Source organism: Somniosus microcephalus, chromosome 3, assembly GCF_052327205.1.
Source record: "Somniosus microcephalus isolate GS21.2 chromosome 3, FLI_Smic_1.0, whole genome shotgun sequence".
Lineage (NCBI taxonomy): Eukaryota > Metazoa > Chordata > Chondrichthyes > Squaliformes > Somniosidae > Somniosus > Somniosus microcephalus.
Genome location: NC_140989.1, coordinates 118,386,095 through 118,408,187, shown reverse-complemented (window position 1 = coordinate 118,408,187; position 22,093 = coordinate 118,386,095). Strand labels below are relative to the sequence as shown.

The following is a 22,093-nucleotide window of genomic DNA, read 5'->3' as shown; positions in this document are numbered from 1 at the left end:
ATTTTTCTCTTACAGTGCTTGGGTGTAAAGGATCGTTTGGATGGAGCGTGTAGAGGAACGTGAGGCATGGAGTATTGCAGGCCCGTAACAGAGCCTGTGCAATTTTCCTTCCATTTAAAGTAATAGGCAGGCAGGCTCTGTTAGGGGTTTGCACTGCTCTTTGCCCGATTTTCATCTATGACCTGTGCCCTAATATTTCTTCATATCTTACTAGAAGGGTCTACACTGTGCTCATCTTCACTTGTGCAGCAAAATGTTGATTTATATTCATTTAGAAGCCTTCAATGTCTTTAAAGCTTAAAATGCATAATTCCAATTTTAATACATTGAAGCTCATTGAGCATCTGCTAAGGTGCATCACCAATAATATTTATCTTTTTTTAGAAAAGCATGAGAATTACTATGATAAAGCCACTAAACAACTTTAATATTAAATATATGCTTGATACTGATTGAATGGGCCTAAGAGAAGATTGTTGCCTGCCAGTCATGCATTCAGATAGCCAGTTTACTAAAAAGTGCAGTTGCTTTTGTTGACTTTGGGTAAAAATGGAGTTCACACTCTGGCATTACCAGTGGGATCGGCACTCACAGGGAGTGAATCCCAGGAAACCTAATTTTAATGGCTGGGCCATCTCAATGTCCTAAAATGCATTCCCTGAGAGTGTCATTCCCTCACATCGATATACAAAAGTTTAATTCCGTCAAATGTTGAACTCTACAAAACAATAAGAAAAGACAATATGAAAAGGTTTAGGGATAGTCCTACTGTCTTGAAGCAGATTTCTTCTGTAAGACCATCTCTTGTCCCCTTGATCTTCTCAATGCCCAATCCTGAGACCAACTATCTTTCATGGCCTCATTACTTACTGGCATCCCTCTGTTCAGGCATTGTTCCTCTTCCTTTCAGAACCACCAATTTCAGCCTTTTACTCACAAATCGCACTCTTAACCCATCCATCCCCTCCAACTACTGCCCAATTTCTAACCTCCCCTTTGTCCAAGTGGAAAAATTGAAGAAAAATTAAAGTGCACCTGAATTGGCGGTAACCTTGTGACACGGGTTGGTAATTGGTTGGGGGCAGTAGACCGAGAGTAAGGATAAAAGGAAGATTCTCTGATTGAAAGAAATTTACTTTTATGTATCGCCTTTTATGACCTCAGGATGCCCAAAAACGCTTTACAGCCTATTAAGTAATTTCGAACAATATCACTGTTGTAATGTAGAGAAACGTGACACAACAGGATCCCACAAATAGCAATGAGGCAAATGACCAGGTGATGTTAGTTGAGGGATAAATGTTGCCAGGACACTAGGAGAACTCCCCTACTCTTCTTTGGATAGTGCTATAGGATCTTTTACCTCCACCCGAGAGGGCAGTTTTAACGTCTCCGGTGCAAGATGGTATCTCTGACTTGCAGCATTCCCTCCGTACTGTGCTGAAGTGTCGGCCTAGATTATGTGCTCAAATGCCTGGAGTGGGAATTAAACCCATAACCTTATGACTCCGAGGCAAGATTGCTACCATTGAGCCAAGGTTGACACTGATTGATGGGATGTGACGAGCAGTGCTCCCTAGGGATCTGTAATGGGACCTCCGCTTTTTATCATGTATATTAATCACTTAAATGGAGGAATAGAGAGTTGTCTATCCAAGTTTGCAGATGCCAGTAAGTTAGGAGGCACAATACATTGTGCAGATGGGAACAAGAAGTTACAAAGGGACATAGACCAAGTGAGTGGGCAAAACTATGTTAGATGAAGTTCAACGTGGGGAAGTGTGAGGTCATCCACTTTGGATCTGAAACAGACAATCAGAGTATTTTCTCAATGGTGAGACTACAGACTGTGGAGGTGCTTGAGGAGTAATCTAATCAGATTGTTTAAAATTATTAAGGGATTTGTCATTATTTCCTCATGTGGGGCAATCCAAAATAAGGGGACATAATCTTAAAATTGGAGCTAGGCCATTTCGGAATGAACTCGGGAAGCACTTTTTCACACAAAGGGTAGTGAAAATCTCAAACTCTCTCCCCTAAAGGCTATGGATGCTGGGTCAATGGAAATTTTCAAGACTGAGATCAATAGATTTTTTGTTAGGCTATTAAATTGAGTTGAGGTACAGATCAGCGATGATTGAATAGAGATGTGGGACAGGCTCATGAGGCTGAATGGGCTACTCCTGCTCCTGTGTTCTTAAATCCATAAATGTGTCGTTACCTTCCAGCTGTGTGATCACCTTTATCACAACTCTCTGTTCTAATCGCTGCAGTCTGGTTTCTGTCCTGCCCACAGGACCAAGATCTTTCTGGTCACAGTTATCAACAATATCTTCTATTACTTCTTTTATGCCTCTTTATCTTCCTTGATCTTGCTGCAGCATTAGAACTGTCAAATCACACCACACTCTTTCCCCCATCCCTGCCCCAGTATTCCATGGCCCACCTCACTGGGACTGCCCAGTGTCCACTCCTACCTGCCCCAACACAACCAGTGCATTCCCAGTAATGGCTTCTCCAGTGTTGAAGATTGTCACAAACTCTAGAGCTAGGGAATGTGGGTTCAAGCTGCGAAGAGGAAAGGTAGAATGTGGATTTAACTACTTTATGAAAGGGCGGTGACTATGTGGAATAAACTGCCCAAGGAGGCAATGTAGGCAGATAGTGTGGAAATACTTAAGGGAGAATTAGATAAATACTTAAAGGAGGGGATAGTTGAGGGTTATGGGGAAAGAGCAGGGGAGTGGGACTAGTTGGATAGCTCTTTCAAAGAGCCGGCACAAGCACGATGGGCCAAATAGCCACCTCCTGTACTGCAAGATTCTATAAAATGCTTGGTGCCTACTCCTTTTCTTATCTGTGCACGCTCGGATGTTTTTCTGCATTTAAAGGCACAGCACGAATGCAAGTTTTTAACCAAAAACACCTTATGGGGAGAAAAATTTGGTTATGCCCCCTCTGGGGCACTAACTTCACCGGGGCGCTACCCCGAAAAAGTTAGCGCCCCCGTGCCAGAAATTGAATAGTAGTGTCCCAAGCAGGAGGCGGGGTGCTACTGGAAGAGCTCCCCCTCCCTCTTGGGGCTTTCCCATTGAATATCGCGGCGCTACGCGAGCCGGCACGTAGCGCCGCGGTATTACAGGCCTTCCTCCCCTGATTAAAGGGGAGGGGCCCCGCACAGCACGCACCGGGGCCCTGCTGGACCACTGGGGAGCGGGGTGCCAGCAAAAGAGCCTGGCAGTCGAGGATTGCTGGGCTGACTGATCGCGGCCAGCACCCCGCAGGAGGAGGCCAGAGGTGCAGTTGCTGGCAGGCGGCCCAAAAAAAAATGGCCGCCCGGCACCTGCCCTTTAATTTGCACCGCCTTGGCTGCAAACACGGCACCCTGATCCTGTCGGACGGAGCGTCTGGCGATAGGTCAAGGGGCACGAGCGAAGTTTGCGGCCAGGGTGCTGCGCATGGTGGTGACGTCATCGCCGGAGGCACAGCGCCATGGGTGCTACCAGCTACCGCCGCCACTAACCTCCTGTTGAATTTCACGGGAGGCTTTGGTGGCACCGCGCCCAGGCACTAGGTGCTTTGCACAAAGCAACCCAATTTTCTCTCTAGATGCTGTATCCCAGATGTAGTTTGAGAGCCAATGTGTATTTTCCTTTCTGCCTCTTTGTTTTCTTTTAGTTCTACTTTGGCACCTTTTAATACGGCCCTTTCTTTCTGCTCGGATGTTTCAGTCTTTGTTTCTTAATTTCAGTATTTCATTCTCTTTCTTGCTTCCATTGCCATCTCTATATCCTTTGGGACTCTGTAAAATGTTTCATTTTCTCTGGTCAAACTGTTCATGTAAAATTACTTTCTACTCAATTGTAATGCTGTTATTTACTTGTTTATTTAATAGAAACACATAATTGAGTGCCCTACAAAAGGAAATTTGAACCCCTAGGTAAAAATAGGTTGAAACTTTAGATCAAACAAAGTATTTTCAAATGCACTTCTTTTTCCCCTCAACCAGTCCCAATCATCTCATCCTTTGTGAACTTAAACAGTAAATATCAGCAGGCTGTTTGACCACAGAGGACATCACAACTGAGCTAGTTCTGTCCTCATCCAATATCCACACGCACACATCACTAAATAGCAGTCAGAAACCCTACTTATTTACCCCTGCCAGACCCATTGCAATGGGACTCTATAAGCCAGTTTCAGCACCCTAACTGTCCGTTGAGAGTTTACTCAGCATAGACCAGGACGCATGGCTTAGTGCTATGTGAGGCAGTGTCTGTGCCCATTAAACCACCAGGAGGGATGTTAACAGTTCTTATTTTAGTTATAATACAGAGCAGCTTTCAAACTAGAAAATGATTTGTGTTATACTGATTAAATACTCTATCTACAGCATAGTGATTTTGTAAATTTACTAAAGCGTTTTTGATGACTAATGCAGGTTAACATATAAAAATGTGACTCTGTTACACCCTGCTTTATGGGAGTAACCATTTAGGCATGAGTTAGGAGTGAATGCCAAGCATGAGGCAGAGTTCCAGGAATTTCTGCAGCAAGTCAGATTCAAGTGAAGAAAGTGTCTTAATACTCCCATAACTGTTGTATGCAGATCCTACATTTGCTTTTCAGACAGTGAGGCTAAAGTAAGAAAGAAAATGTCAGAATGTGAATACTCTGAAAGGCATTCTCCTCCCACCAGGAGCAATCTAGTGTTGACAAGTTGGAGCTTAGTCTGAAAATAAATGTCTGACTGGTTTTCATTAGTGCTGTAAGTTGTTAACTGAATGGAGTATTGACTTAAGGGTAAGTTTTCTGTTTTTGCAGTCCCGACTCATAACATCGTATGACAAAAGCGTACGAAGGAATACTGGATGTGGGGAATTGTGCACCCATTATGCAGGCTGCTAGATCTGCTGTCCTTTAATTCAATCAGGCAGGCTGTGTAACAGGTGACCACTGTTCTGTGCCCCCTATTCTGATATGCGCTACTGAAGTTTAATGTACTATGAGTGTAATAACGGAAAAATTAATCCCTTTTGTTCCTTCAGGCAAGTGGGGAAGTTTTCCCATTGTGGCAGGTGGGGAGGTCACTTTACCTGGCACCAGCACATATCTTGAAATCGTGGGTGCGCTGCCTGTGATTTCCTGAGTATGTTCAGGCTGACGAGTCAGATAATTACTCCCAAGAATTCATAGGTCAGCTTGGAACACAGCTAAGATATGCACTGAAATTGATTTTGTAACATTGCCTAACCGGCATTTCCCTAATAACAAAATTAAAAACTAATGAATGTTGTGTAAATTTTGCAAGGTTCTGCTCCTGAAATGGAACCTTGCTAGTTGGAAGCACTGGCCTTAACAGCAACCCTATGTTATAGCTCTATGTCTGACCCACACTCCTGTCTGGCAATGCTCAGTATGCTCGGGTATGTCCTGTCCACCAAAAGCAGGACAAATCCAATCTGCCCAATTACCGCCATATCAGTCTACTCTCAATCATCAGCAAAGTGATGGAAGGTGTCATTGACAGTGCTATCAAGCAGCACTTGCTCACCAATGCTTAGTTTGGGTTTCGCCAGGACCACTCGGCTCCAGACCTCATTATAGCCTTAGTGCAAACATGGACAAAAGAGCTAAATTCCGGAGGTGAGGTGAGAGTGATTGCCCTTGACATCAAAACTGCATTTGACAGAGTGTGGCATCAAGGAGCCCGAATAAAATTGAAGTCAATGGGAATCATGGAGAAAACTCTCCACTGGCTGAAGTCATACCTAGCACAAAGGAAGATAGTTGTGGTCATTGGAGGCCAATCACCTCGGCCCCAGGACATCACTGCAGGAGTTCCTCAGGGCAGTATCCTAGGCCCAATCTTCAGCTGCTTCATCAATGACCTTCCCTCCATCATAAGGTCAGAGGTTTTTGCTGATGATTGCAGTGTCCAGTTTCATTTGCAATTGCTCAGATAATGAAGTGGTCCGTGCCTGCATGCAGCAAGACCTGGACAACATCCAAGATTGGTCTGAAAAGTGGCAAGTAATTTTTGTGCCACACAAGTGCCAGGCAATTATCATCATCGACTCATAAGAACATAAGAAATAGGAGCAGGAGTAGGCCAATCAGCCCCTCGAGCCTGCTCCGCCATTCAATAAGATCATGGCTGATCTGATCCTAACCGCCAATCCACTATCACAGAACCATCTCCTGAATCTAACAGAATTAGACACACGAAATAGGAGCAGGATCAGACTACACGGCCCCTGGGCCCGCTCCGCTACCCACAGGGCCATGACCGATCCGAACCTAGACTCATGTCCAAATTCCTGCCCGCTCCCCGTAACCCTTAATTCCCTTTACTTCTAGGAAACTGTCTATTTCTGTTTTAAATTTATGTAATGATGTAGCTTCTACAGCTTTTTGGGGGCAGCATATTCCATGGACCTACCACCCTCTGAGTGAAGTAGTTCCTCCTCATCTCAGTTTTGAAAGAGCAGCCCCTTATTCTAAGACTATGCCCCCTAGTTCTAGTTTCACCCATCATCGGGAACATCTTCCCCGCATCCACCCGATCCAACCCCTTCACAACCTTATATGTTTCAATAAGATCGCCTCTCATTCTTCTGAACTCCAATGAGTAGAGTCCCAATCTACTCAACCTCTCCTCATATGTCCATCCCCTCATCCCCGGGATTAACCGAGTGAACCTTCTTTGTACTGACCCGAGAGCAAGTATGTCCTTTCTTAAGTATGGACACCAAAACTGTACGCAGTATTCCAGGTGCGGTCTCACCAATACCTTGTACAACTGAAGCAATACCTCCCTATTTTTATATTCTATCCCCCTAGCAATGAAAGCCAACATCCCATTGGCCTTCTTAATCACTTGCTGCACCTGCATACTAACCTTTTGAGTTTCGTGCACCAGGACCCCCAGATCCCTTTGTACTTCAGTACTTTCCAGTTTCTTGCCATTAAGATAATAACTTGCTCTACGATTTTTCCTGCCAAAGTGCATAACCTCACACTTTCCAGTATTGTATTCCATCTGCCAAATCTCTGCCCACTTACTTAGCCTGTCGATGTCCCCTTGCAGGTTTTTTATGTCCTCCCTCACTACTTTCCCTCCCATTTTAGTATCATCTGCAAACTTTGATATGTTACACTTGGTCCCCTCCTCCAAATCGTTAATATAGATTGTAAAGAGTTGGGGACCCAGCACTGACCCCTGCGGCACACCACTAGTTACTGATTGCCAGTCTGAGAATGAACCATTTATCCCAACTCTCTGCCTTCTGTTAGATAGCCAATCCTCTATCCATGCCAGAATATTACCCCCAATCCTGTGATTTTTTATCTTAAGCAATAATCTTTTGTGTGGCACCTTGTCAAATGCCTTTTGGAAGTCTAAATACACTACGTCCACTGGTTCCCCTTTATCCACCCTATACGTTACTTCCTCAAAGAACTCCAGCAAATTTGTCAAACATGACTTCCCCTTCATAAAACCATGCTGACTTTGTCCTATTAAATGATGATTATCCAAATGTCCTGTTACTGTCTCCTTAATAATGGACTCCAAAATTTTACCTACCACAGATGTTAGGCTAACCGGTCTATAGTTTCCAGCCTTCTGTCTACTGCCCTTTTTAAATAAGACTCCCCCACCTTCAACACCATTGACCAGAAACTTAACAGGACCAGCCCCATAAATGTTGTGACAACAAGAGCAGGTCAGAGGCTAGGTATTTTGCGGCGAGTGTCTCACCTCCTGACTCCCCAAAGCCTTTCCACCATCTACAAGGCACAAGTAAGGAGTGTGATGGAATTCTCTCCACTTGCCTGGATGAGGGCCGCTCCAACAACACTCAAGAAGCTCGACGCCATCCAGGACAAAGCAGCCCGCTTGATTGGCACCCCCATCCACCACCTTAAACATTCACTCCCTCCACCACCGGCGCACCGTGGCTGCAGTGTGTACCAGTGGGAGTACCTTCACCACATGGACTACAGCGGCTCACCACCACTTTCTCGAGGGAAATTAGGGATGAGCAATAAATACTGGTATTGCCAGCGACGCCCACTTCCTGTGAATGAATACATTTTTAAAAAGTCCGGCCTTGTAAAGTTTTCCCTAGTATAAGTACAGATAATTTAATTTGCCGCAACAAATTTAAAATGTTTAAGGGAAGTAATTATCCAGGTTAAATTAAGAGTTGGAATAATTGGGCTGTCTTCCAACTTTAAGACTGTCATATTCCAATTTGTGATTTGCATGGATCAACCATGTTATTAATTCACAGAATCACAGAAACCTCACAGTGCAGATAGAGGCCAATTCGGCCCATCGAGCCTGCACCGACACATATATCCCACCCGATTCCCGTAACCCCTACACCAACACATATCCCACCCTATCCCTGTAACCCCACGTATTTAATCCCCCTAACACTAAGGGTCAATTTATCATAGCCAATCAACCTAACCCGCACATCTTTGGACTGTGGGAGGAAACCGGAGCACCCGGAGAAAACCCACGCAAACACGGGGAGAATGTGCAAACTCCACACAGACAGTCGCCCGAGGCCGGATTCGAACCCGGGTCTCTGGCGCTGTGAGGCAACAGTGCTAACCACTATGCCACCGTTCAACTAATATAACTTGTACCCTTTGCAGCTAATGAAAATATGCAAGCAATACATAATTTTCAAACAGAACACAAGCTTAGTGGAGCAAAAACATAATTTATTCCAAATGTGATTTAACCCAGAGCAATTTGTTACATCATCCCAGCAGAAAGTGGTGCAAGTGGCACTGTAAAATCATACACATTTAGATCACAGAAGGAAGCCAATTGGTCCATCAACTCAATGCCAGTTCTTTTCTAGAGTAATCCAAATTTAATCTCCCGACCCTTCTCTTCCCAGAGCCCTGTATCTTCTTTTGCTTCAAATATTTATCCAATTTTCCCTTAAACCATACAGTGGTCCCTGCATCAGTCGCTCAATGTGGCAAAGTAATCCATGCTCTAATACATACTTATGTCAAGAAACCTCTCGACTTTCTTGGTGACTATTCTCAGTCACTTTCTTGGTGGTTATTTCCCCAACCAGAGGAAAAAGTCTTCCCCTATTTGTACAATCACAGTCCTTCATAATTTTAAAAACATCTTTTAAATCTCCTCTTAGCCCTCTCTGCTCCAGTGGAAATAATCCCAGTACCTCGAGCCTCTCCTCATACTTTCTCAACCCTCGTATCCCCCTGGTGAATCTAAACTGTATGCTTGCTTTAATGTCCTTTTTATTCCTTTCTATAATGGAGTGTCTAAAACTGCATACAGTACTCTTAACCATCGCCTAACCATTGTCTTGTACAATTTTATTATAACCTCTTTGCCAAAATATTCTATATCCTTATTTATTAAACCCAAAATGCTATTGGCCTTTTTATGCTTTATCGACCTGCACCTGCACTTTCAAGGAATAATTTATTTGCACCCATAGATCCCTGCTCCTCTACATCCTTCATCTTTCCATTGAGTTTACAGTTCTATTCCTTGTTCTCCTCCCAAAATGTATTACCTCACACTTCTCCGCATTAAAGATTGAACAAAGAGGACCTTGCACTGATCCCTGTACTATACCACTTCCAACTGCTCTCAAATCCAAGCACCGTCCATTAGCCCTAACCCTTTGTTTCTTATCCACCAACCAACTTTCCACCCATGCTGCTATATTTCCTCTTAACCATTAGTCTCTTTTTTTTAAACAAGCCTCTTGTGAGACACCTTATCAAATGCCTTCTCAAAATTAATATATACACTATTTATGGCATTCCCTGTATCGACACAATTCATCACTTCTTCAAAAAACTCTAGTAAATATGTCAAACATGACTTGCCTTTAACAATCTATGTTAGCTATCTTTGACTACCCAAGCATCTTTACTGTTTACCAATTTCCTGAATTGTGGATTCTAAGAGTTTGCTCACCTCTGATATTAGACTAACTGGACTACAGTTACCTGGTTTATCCTCTCTTTTCTTGAACAGAGGTGTTGCATTGGCTATCCACTAGTCCCACAACACAGTTTGTATATCCAAGGTGAATATCTGCTATCTGTTTGGATTTAGATTCTTCCCTATTCTCTCCTTTTTCTGTACTTTCTAACATAACTTAGGATTGACCTCCACTCGAGCACATAATCAAGACTAAGACTTCAGTGTAGCACAGAGGGAGTGCTGCATTATTGATGGTGCTTGTTAAATCCGTGAATCTTAAGGTATGGTGTTCTTCAATAAATAGACGGAGACTGCAGATTAACAATCAACAGGTGTTTACTGGAGGAGGGTAGTCTAAAGACTACCAGTACAGATCCCTACACAGGGTTTATATACAGGTGTGGTCACTGCCGGTACTACAGTATACAGGAGCTGTAAAAGTAGTTCTCTCTTAAAGGTACATACACTACAATGCCTCCCCTTTTAGATTAACAGTACCATAACATTCAAATAACAGTTAACACTTTTAACATGCACGTTAACTGAAATAGTCCATTTATAGATTCAGTCTTTGGGGCGACTTCCTGATCCTTTCTGGATAGCGCCTTTCCTGAGTGTCTTGTTCTTGGTGCGGAGGCGATTCTGGCCCCCTGTCGTCTGTTAGTTCATCAGCTTCCGATGCTACTGTTTCTGGGGTAGATGCTACCGGTATGTCAGGTTCATCACCAGGTACGCAAGACATGGGGTTGACTCGTTCCTGTGACGCTAGGATCTGGTCCACATGGCATCTCTCAATGTTTTCCCCAACATCCGCTGTGTACATTAGTGGCCCCTGCCGTGTGCATATCGTCCCTGGTTGCCATTTCTCTGTTCGGTAGTCGCGGGCCAAGACTGGTTGTCCTACATTGAAGCTCCTTGTCGGCTTCTCATTGATGTGCTGGAATTGTTTATTCTCAACATTTCTTCGCACATTTGGTCTGAGCAAATCCAGACGAGATCTCAACCTTCGGTTAAAGAACATCATGGCCGGGGTCTGGTTGGTAACTGCATGTGTTGCATTTCTGTAGGCTAACAGGAAATTGTCCACCTTATGCTGCACTGGAATGTCGTCATCGCACATGGCCCTTACTGCCTTTTTAAAGGTTTGTACGAACCTCTCAGCCAATCCATTTGTGGCTGGATGATACGGGGCGGATGTGTAATGCCGTACCCCATTCCTTCTCATAAATTTCCGAAACTCTTCGGACACAAACTGTGGTCCATTATCAGAGCAAATCTGCTCTGGCAAGCCGTTCCTGGGAAATACGGTCCGTAGGACTGCAATCCTTTTCTCCGTAGTGGTGGAGGACATTTTGATCACCTCAGGCCATTTCGAGTGCGCATCCACTGCTATTAAGAACATTAAGTCCATGAATGGACCAGCAAAATCAATATGCACCCGTTGCCATGGAGAGGAGGGCCACTCCCATGGGTGTAGAGGGGCATGTGGTGGTGCATTTTGGACCTTCTGGCATCCTGAGCAGCTCTTTGTTAGGTCCTCGATTTGTTGATCGATCCCCGGCCACCACACATAAGCCCTAGCAAGGCTTTTCATTTTCACCCCTCCCAGATGGCCTTCGTGAAGCTCATTGAGCACTCTCTCCCTTAATTTGGGTGGAATTACCACTCGGGATCCACACATCACTGTCCCCTGGCATACTGACAGCTGTTCTCTTCTGGATGAGAATGCTGGCAACAGTGAGTCGCCATGTGTTGGCCATCCCCTCACTGTCAAATCATATACCCGAGACAGTGTCGGATCATTTCGCGTCTCCTTCTCTATATCCGCGTTAGTTACTGGCAAGCGTTCAATTATGGTTGAATAAAATATTTCGACAGGGTCCACTGCTGGCACTTCCTCCACAGTAGGCAGTGGCAGGCGTGATAGCCCATCAGCGTTTCCATGCTGTTTCGTGCCCTTATACTCTATATTTCATATTGGTTCGCCCCTAGAAAAAGGGACCATCTTTGTAGCCGTTGCGCAGTCATCACCGGAACGCCCTTCTTTGGATTAAAGATGGAGACAAGTGGTTGGTGGTCAGTCAGCAAGGTGAACTTCTGCCCGTGCAGATAGTGGTTGAACATTTTCACTCCCCATACTAGGCTGAGGGCCTCCCTGTCAATCTGGGCATAGCTGCGCTCGGCTGAGGTTAGTGACCGAGACGCAAAGGCTAGCGGCCTCTCCAACCCGTCTGGGAATTTGTGCGACAGCACCGCTCCAATACCATAGGGTGATGCATCACACGCCAACCGAATTGGTAGTGCTGGGTTGAAATGAGCCAACACCTCTTTTGATGTGATCAATTCTTTGCACTTCTGGAAAGCTCGTTTACATTCGTCATTCCACTTCCATGGTACCCCCGTTTGCAGTAGGGTGTTCAGTGGGTGTAATACTGTAGACAAATTTGGTAAAAACTTATGGTAGTAGTTCACCAGCCCGAGGAACGAACTCAGTTGTGACACATTTTCCGGTGCTGGAGCCTTTACTACTGCCTCAATCTTTTCAGGGGACTTATGTAACCCCTCTTCATCAATAACGTGGCCACAATACGAGATCTGCTTCTGGAAAAACTCGCATTTGTGGCGATTAGCTCGTAGCCCATATTCCTTCAATCTAGTGAGCACCTGCTCCAGGTTGGCGAGGTGATCACTGTCATGTTTGCCCGTGACCAGGATGTCGTCCAAATAACACTGTGTCCCTGGAATCCCTTGCAGGACTTGATCCATTGCCCTTTGCCAAATAGCCGGAGCTGATGCTACCCCGAACACCAGCCGGTTGTATTGATAGAGACCTTTGTGAGTGTTGATCGTGAGGTATTGTTTCGAGGCTTCTTCTACCTCCATTTGCAGGTACGCCTGGGCCAGATCAATCTTAGTGAAGCGTTTTCCTCCAGATAGCGAGGCGAAAATTTCTTCAGTCCGCGGAAGCGGATATTGTACCGTGTGAAGGACTGGGTTCACTGTCACCTTAACGTCCCCACAGATGCGAACCTTCTTTGGTTCCCCGGGCATATTATTCAACGACCTCTTCATTACAGGAACGATGGGTGTAGCCCACTCACTCCAGTCCACTTTGGACAGTACTCCTGAACGTTCCAAACCTTCCAGCTCTGCTTCGACGGCTGGGCGGATCGCATAAGGCACCGGTCTGGCCTTAAAAAACTTTGGGCTTGCATTTTCCTCTATTTTAATCATCGCTGTTATGCCTTTTAGTGTTCCGAGTCCCTCCTGGAACACTTCTTGTGCGTCATTTAGCATTTTTGACAGTCGTCCAGGTGTGACGTCGTCATCCTTTTTGGCCTCTACTGTCAGTGCCCGTATGGAATGCCAATCTAACTGTATCTTCCGGATCCATTCACGACCTAGTAGTGGTGGTCCTCCATCTGGCAATACATATAGGTCCATTTTTGGTGTTTCCTGGCCGTCTTATATCACGTTCACCCTTATTTTTCCTTTGGGGTAGACTTTTTGCCCCGTATACGTCTTCAAGACAATCTCTGTATCTCTCAAGGGTATATGTGAGAATAGCTGCTTGTAGTCCCTTCGGTTTATGACTGTTAGGGCTGATCCTGTGTCCAATTCCATTTTCACTTGGACACCATCTATCTTGAGCGTGACCCAGAGAGTTTGGTGATCCTCCATTTTGATTACATTATGTAGTTTCAGACAACCCAGCTCCTTGCTTCCAGAGTCTGTATCACTTTTCTTTTCGTCTGAACTACTGTCCATCACCTTATGTACCTTTTTGTACTTCTCCTGTGGAGATTTCTTGCTGCTGGTTTTCTTCCCCGACCTGCAGATCCTTGCTATGTGTCCTGCTTTTCCACACTGTCTGCACACTTGGTCCTTGAACCAACAATCCTTCTGGTCGTGTGTTGTTCTGCCGCAGCGATAACACTTCCCTGCTCCATATGACATTTCATTGGTGCCATATTCTTGCAGTCTCCGTTGTGTCTCTGCAGCGCCCCGTGTGGCTGCTTCGTGTGATACTGCCATGCTGAAAGCCTTGTCCAGCGTAAGATCCTTTTCTGATAGAAGCCGTTTCTGGGTTCCTTCACTTTGAAGCCCACACACAAATTTGTCCCTTAACGCATCTGCTAGTCCCATTCCAAACTGGCAGTGTTTCGATAGCTTGCGCAGTTCCGTTAAATACTCAGCATTACTTTCGTCTTTATGCTGGTTCCTTTTGTGGAACTTAAATCTTTCTGCTATCAGCAGCGGTGTGGGGTTTAAGTGGTCCTGTAGGATTTCCACTATGCTTTCGAAATCCGTATCCACTGGCTTCTCTGGGGTTACTAGGTTTTAAAGTAAGCCATACGTTTTTGCACCCATGGAATTCAACAAAACCAGTGCTTTCCTGGCATCAGGCACTTCATTCGCCTTGCAGTACACCTCAATGCGTTCCACATATGTCGCCCAATCTTCGACTTCATTGTCGAACGCTGTGACACTGCCACTCTTCGGCATCCCTGGGTGTGGTTAGACTGGCTAAAATGGAGTCTCCCGCGCTCTCCCTTCTTCTCCGCTGGCTCAAAATGGCGTCTCCCGCGCTTTCCTTTCTTCCCGCGCTCGCCCTTCTTCTCCGCTGCGGCTTCAAAAATGGCGTCTCCCGCGCTCTCCATTCTTCTCCGTGGCTCAAATGGCGTCTCCCGCACTTCCTTTCTTCCCCCGCGGACGCTGCTCAGTCCTTGAGCCCTGGCTGCACTCTGCGCGTTCTCCTGTGCGCCTCTCTCGTTGCCGCCGCTCGGTCCTGAACCCCGGCTGTGCTTTACCCTCTCTCTTTGTTTTCCGTCAACACCGCTCGGTCTTCAACCCCCGGCTGCGCCCTGTGCGCTTTACCCTCTCTCTTACCCTCTCTTACCCCGTCGACGCTGCTCGGCCTTTTCTGTGCCGTCGGTCGGCTCCCACCGCCGCTGTCCGGGAAGGGTCTGCGCTGTACCTGTTGCCAGCCTGTTGCTGGATCGTCGTGGCTGGAGAACCAAGCCCAGCTCTCAACAGCCTCCCCTGCGATGCTCACTCTCTGCCGGATGACTGGGCGGTTGCTCGTGGTCGACGCCCGTGCTTCTGGCCTCGACTTTCTTCCACTGTCCTCCAGGAGCGAATCTCTGGGAGGAAATGCAGAGTTGCAGGTAGATTTGAATCGACCTCATCGCCACTGTTAAATCCGTGAATCTTAAGGTATGGTGTTCTTCAATAAATAGACGGAGACTGCAGATTAACAATCAACAGGTGTTTACTGGAGGAGGGTAGTCTAAAGACTACCAGTACAGAACCCTACACAGGGTTTATATACAGGTGTGGTCACTGCCGGTACTACAGCATACAGGAGCTGTAAAAGTAGTTCTCTCTTAAAGGTACATACACTACAGTGCTGCCTTTCAGATGAGGTGTTGAACTGTCTGCTTGTTCAGGTGGATTTGTAAAAATTCATGGCACTATTGGGGAAAAAAAAAAGCAGAAAGTGCTCTAGTGTCCTGGCCAACATTTCTCCCTCAACCAATACCGCCAAAAAATGAAGTAGCTCTTTATTCATTTCACTTGCTGTTTGTGTGACCTTACTGTGTGAAATTGACTTTGTGTTTGAATTAATAAGTGGCTGCATTTCAAAATTAATTCAGTGGTTGTGATGTGCTCTGAGATGTTTTGAGGACATGATAATGCATTATATAAATTGAATATTTTTTTACTATTTATTATCCATTTTGTCCTTGTGTTATGTTGCCTCTGTTGATCTACCATCTATTTTCAGAAGTAGAATTGCATCCTTCAAAATGCTTCCTTGGTTGGAAACCAAATTCAAGGACTTTTTTTTAAGCTAAATAATTATTGGATTTGACCTGATTGGGTAATAAGAACTACAGAGAAAACTTCTTATGCAAGAGGATTTGTCAAAATGCGTTGTTTCCATGACAACCTTCAGAGAAGGGTGCAAGCTAAATTACATAACTCACTAAAATAAATAAAATTAAAATTTCTATTCGTCATCATGAATCAAGACACTGACACTTATCGGATTGGAATGGAAATTGGACAATCAGCTTGGTAACTCCTTTCCTGAACTGTCAGTTCAGTATATGCCACAGACACACATAGATCCATTAGACTTTTTTAGAAATAAATCCATTGGATTAGTCCACCATGAACACACCAGAACCTCATGTAAATTGGGCACACAATTTTTAAAAAAATGTATTACCTTGATGTCATTTAATTCATGTTACTTCTAGGTGCCCAAACCAGATGCAGGTTAACTAATAACAACATAAGTGTTCCCCACTTATTAAAAATGAGCAAAGTCTCTCACTGTGCATGTTTATTTGAACAGACAGGCAATTCCAAATCAGAATGTTCTAAATTAAGCCAAAATTCACACATCCATGGCTAATCCAATCCAGATAAATTTAATCAACTCAGATTGGGACCTTTAGTTCAGAGGTATCTGAAAATTATCCCCAATGGAAAGTGAGAGTTTTGGCTGCAGGTAACAAAATTCTGTTTGAATTTACTTCTGCTTTTAATTTCAATTGCAGGTTACCTTGTCTATAGTGCTTCTTATGATGACATCTTGCAGAACAAATGGTCTACAAAGCCTGCAGCAGTCCGCACGCACTTACCTATTGAAAATCTGAAGCCAAACACAAGGTATATTAGAAGGGAGCATGCAGCTAAAAACAATCCTCTGTGCAGTTTGATAATTTTCACTTGTGCATTTGACTCCCTCCCAGCAGTTATCTTACATAGAATTTTACAGGCCATTCGGCCCAACTGGTCTATGCTGGTGTTTATGCGCCACACGAGCCTCCTCCAACTCTACTTAATCTCACCCAATCCTGCTGTTCTAGGTTAAAATGCACACAATGCTCAGGAGTTGTTTGTAAAATTTTGTTCTCCGATGTGGGCGATGCTGGCAAGGCTGCTTTTTTTGTCCATCAGCCTGGGCTGCTGCCTTGAGCCACTGCAGTCTTGTGGTGAATATTCTCTCACATTGGTGTTAGATAGGGAATTCCAGGTTTTGAAACCAGCAACAATGAAGCAACAGCAATATATATATCCTGATACAATACTTCGGTTGTGGCCAATAAGTTTAGCTGATATTTTGCTCAATATTCAACATAGTGATGTTCTACAGCTGAGTGGCTTGCTATGCCATTTAAGAGAGCATTGTGTTGTGTAGATACTACAGACCTGTTAGCCTCACATCAGTAGTTGGGAAAATGCTAGAATCTATTATAAAGGATGCAATAACTGGGCACTTAGAAACTAATAGTAAGATTGAGCAGAGTCAACATGGATTTATGAAAGGGAAATCCTGTTTGACAAACCTATTTGAGTTCTTTGAGGATGTAACTAGTGGAGTAGACAAAGGGGAACCAGTAGATGTGGTGTATCTGGATTTTCAGAAGGCCTTCAATAAGGTCCCACACAAGAGGTTGGTGAACAAAATTAGGGCACATGGAATTGGGGGCTAATATACTGGCATGGATTGAGAATTGGTTAACAGACAGAAAACAAAGAGTAGGGATAAATGAGTCTTTTTCAGGATGACAGGCTGTGACTAGTGGGGTATCGCAAGGATCGGTGCTTGGGTCCCAGCTATTCACAATCTATAGCAATGATTTGGATGAGGGGACTAAATGTAACATTTCCAAATTTGCTGATTATACAAAGCTAGGTGGCTGTATCAGTTGTGAAGAGGATGCAAGGGGATCTCGACAGGCTCAGTGAGTGGGCGAGAACATGGCAGATGGCATATAATGTGGATAAAAGTGAAGTTATCCACTTTGGTAGAAAAAACAGAAAGGCAGAGTATTTCCTAAATGGTGAAAGATTGGGGAATGCAGATGTTCAAAGGGACCTGGGTGTCCTTGTATATGAGTCACTGAAAGTGAATGTGCAGGTGCAGCAAGCCATTAGGAAGGCAAATGGTATGATGGCCTTCATTACAAGAGGATTTGAGTACAGGAGTAAAGAAGTCTTACTCCAATTATATAGGGCCTTGGTGAGACCACACCTGGACTACTGTGTACAATTTTGGTCTCCTTACCTAAGGAAGGATATACTTGCCATAGAGGGAGTGCGATGAAGGTTCATGAGATTGATTCCTGGGATGGCGGGACTGTCGTATGAGAAGAGATTGAGTAAACTAGGCCTGTATTCTCTTGAATTCAGAAGTATGAGAATGGATCTCACTGAAGCATACAAAATTATTACAGGGCTTGATAGGGTGGATGCTGGGAGAATGTTTCCCTTGGCTGGGGAGTCTAGAACCAGGGGCCACAGCCTCAAGATAAAGGGTAGGCCATTCAGGACTGAGATGAAAAGAAATTTCTTCACACAGAGGGTGGTGAATCTTTGGACTTCTCTGCCCCAGAGGGCTGTGGAGGCTCAGTCATTGGATATATTCAAAACAGAAGTCGATAGATTTCTGACTAGTAAGGGCATCAAGGGATATGGCGATAGGGCCGGTGAATGGAGTTGAGGCAGAAGATCAGCCATGATCTCATTGAATGGCGGAGCAGGCTCGAAGGGCCGAATGGCCTACTCCTGCTCCTATTTCTTATGTTCTTATTTGTAGACCAGACCAGATAGGGATGGCAGTTTCCCTTCTCTGAAGGCCATTCTGCCCCCCTCCAACATAGATACATTTCAGTGTCCCACTATCATAGCATGTTGGGGACCTTTTGGTCTGTGTTGCTTTCGTGCCACACTGGACTGTGCTATCTGGCCATCAGGGGAGCTGCTGGCAGTTCCTACTTTTATTGACACTTTTCAGAGATACTTTTCTATAATACAGAACAATCTTAAAATTAGAAATTATTTGTGTTATACTTGGGAGATGTTCTATTGCTTCACTGGAATCTGACAGAGCTGACTTGCTACAGACATTCCTGAAGCTTGAGCTCATAGAGTCTAATGGAGTCACATTTTTGATATGCTAGCCTACATTAATCAACAGAAGGTTTCAAGATCACTTAAAAAGGGTGCAGCAATTGACCTCATCCCAGTAGTTATCCTACATAGAATTTTACAGGCCATTTGGCCCAACTGGTCTATGCAGTCTCTGAGCAGCAAGATCCTGCATTTGAGGGGAAAGTTTCTAACTCCTAGCCGGGAATCCGATGCAGCTCAGGATATTACAATATTCGTTACCAGAAGTGAAACCCCCTCCAGTAGCCCAGGCTTGGAATGTTCGTCCTAGTTCTAGCTTGAGATGTTCCAGTGGTTGACCTATAAATTACCAGTGACGTATATGCCATAATTGGGAAAATCTGGCTCAGAATCTTGACTTTCCTGGCAGCATCAAAAGCACATTAGATAATAAGAAACTGTTTGGAAACAGTGTAGAGATCATCAGCAAAAACAATGGGTCACATAAGCAATTTCTGCTCAGACGACAAAGTTCAAAGCTACCTTACAAACTCAATCATCATTCCTTTAAAGACAATAAGTTCTGGTTTGCAAACCTTGGCTTTGCCCACATTACTTCTCTCTCAGACTGAATGCCAATCAGTAAGAAATGTGAGGGTAACTTTCCTGGTTGCGTGCTCTCTGTGCAGTTACTCACCATTTGGGAGGACATATTGTGAAATCCTCCATGTGCAACCATGATTTCCCGTCCATTAAAATTAATGTGTGTTCTCGGCAGGTGAATTTTCACATTGGTTGTGCGCAATTGGAAAATATACCCTCTGCTCAAAGCACCTGATCTCAAGAATAGTCCATCGTAAAGTAACATGGGGATCAAAACAGTGTAGCAGGTACTGCAGTAGTTCCAACACAAAAACAGAGCCAGCCCACTGTTGTAGCCAAACAATACCACAGTCGGCCCAATACATCAATGAATGGGGTCACATGGCCCAGATCCTATCCTTACATGTTATGAAAACAGGCATATAAGGCAAAGAGTCACGTTTATGATCAGTAGATTTAAAGGAATTGGTGGTAGGCCACCTTCGTAGGAGCATGATCATGTACCTTGGGTGGATTGTTTACGAGAAAGTGGACCCTCGGATTTTCAAGAAATCAAGGTGCATAAAGAGTCAACCTCTTTGTCTTAGGTGGGGAACAGTCAGTTGACCTGCTATAGGGCACGGCTACTTCCTGTAATGTCTCACCCAATTTCTGAGAATTTATGAGTCGATTGTATGAACTTGATTTTCCACAACTACAAATAAATGCTTGCACCAGATCCACATTTTCCTCCTGAACAGATCCTGGTGAGGGGGAACTCCTCAGTGCTGCTCGCTTCTGACTGCTGGGAGAGCCTTGACACTGGCCAAATCCTCCTCTGCTAAATTCTGGCAGCAGTTACTGACTAACTGCCTATGGCAAGTGAGAATCTTTGAGCCACCACAACTTGTGTTAGTGCAGGTACACTATTGGGAACTCGAACCCCCTTGTAGAATAAGATAATTCAGAGTTTAAAGTTTAAGATGTGAATTATAACACACAAAGGAGTATTGACTAAAGTTGTAACAAAGTCAACTGGTGCATTACATTGGAACGAATACAAGTTGGTACTGTGTAATTTCCCATTTAACCATCTCATCGTGGGTTATTATTATTTCTTGAAATGCTTATTACTTTAACAGCTTGACTGCGTAAGGCTTTAGGCTAAAATAAATAGGCTAAAATAAAAGCCTTATAATTAAATCAAGACTAACTGAATTTGCAATCATTTCTCATAAAATCCATGACCTGACGTTGTGCTCGTGTTGCATAGCAACAGTCTTGGCTGTTCCAGACGACTTCTTGAGTCGATTGCTTACTTCAGAATTTTAAATAATACAATTTTAGGAATAGAACAAAAGGCTGCTTTGCCAGAAAACAATTTTTGTATTATGATAGGGATTTGAGGGAGACATTAACAGTTTGAATGCCACTGTACAGCAATAAGATGCTTGTGATTCACATTGCATTTTGTAGCACTTGGAATTGATTTATTGATGCGATCAGTATAGCAGCACAATGCCATGTAACATGAACATGCTTTTAAGTAGTTTTGAAAGTTATTATCATTATAACAGTTGGAAAGGTTATCCTGAGAAAAAAACTACCTTTTAAATCAAAAGCCCGCTGATTATTGTGTTGAAATGTGCTACCCGTGCTATGCCATACTATTTGCCAAGCGCAATGCTGAAGGTTTGTTGATTGACCAGGGAATGGATTTGATGGTAAAGTTAGAGAACAGTTGCTGCAGAGTTGTTCTTTATTGTACCAGTGCAGTCAGACTTCATTTGGAAAAATAAAGCGTTGAAAGTTTCAGCACAGTGCAAAAGATACAGCAAGGGAAAATTAAAGAAAACATTCAGGAAAGATTCTTACTGATGGTTGTTAAAAGCAGAATCACTGCTGGTGGAACTTGCGGTTTTGGACCTGCTGTATCAGTGATGATAAGAGGCTGCTTCCAGGTTTCAGATTCCATCCCTTTCCAACACTCGCCAGTTGCTGGTTTTTTGTCATTACTGCTGTGAGGGGCATTGCCAGTTAGAAGATGGTCTTATCTCCACACATCAGGAAATAACATTTGCCTCTGTGGCTCAGCTACACTTTTTTTATTTTTATAAACAAACCTAGCAATTATGTGAAGAATGTTTTACTACTGTGCCATCTACAAAGATTTCAGATATTGTACTCCGAATGATGGACATACTTATTTTAACATTTAATTTTGTCTCTATTTGAAGAGCATGGATGCAGCTACTTGTTGTTAAATGATTTATCCAGAGCTCCTTTTTTTTCTCTGTACAGAAGTAATGAGAGAACGTTATTTGCAGCTATACAAGTGTCGAAACTGAAAGCAGCGCATTTTCTGCTGAAATTAATAGAAAATGCAGCAGGCCGCCCCCTTGGTTCAGTGGGTAAGCCACTACCCAGTGTTCAGGAAGCCATTCAGACTGCAGGCCCCGAGTACTGTAACCAGCATGTGCCAAGTTAGCTATTCTCGGCCAGGTCTAGGGGCTGAGGCCTCCTTTGCCGCTCGGCTAAGGGGAGTACAGTGTTAGCCAAGGTTCCTGATTGCTGCATTGCCAGCCCAGATGAAAAGTGGATGGCTGGTAA

At 44.2% G+C, this 22,093-nt stretch overlaps 1 protein-coding gene across 2 annotated transcripts in view; it reads left to right on the top strand.

The window, feature by feature from the left end:
* fndc1 (fibronectin type III domain containing 1) overlaps positions 1-22,093 on the top strand; it is a 297,076-nt gene that overhangs the window by 224,824 nt on the left and 50,159 nt on the right. For both annotated transcript variants that reach the window (XM_085981527.1, XM_085981526.1), the window contains one exon: positions 16,564-16,675. In XM_085981527.1, coding sequence (XP_085837653.1) covers positions 16,564-16,675 — 112 coding nt within the window. The remainder of the gene's footprint in view (positions 1-16,563; positions 16,676-22,093) is intronic.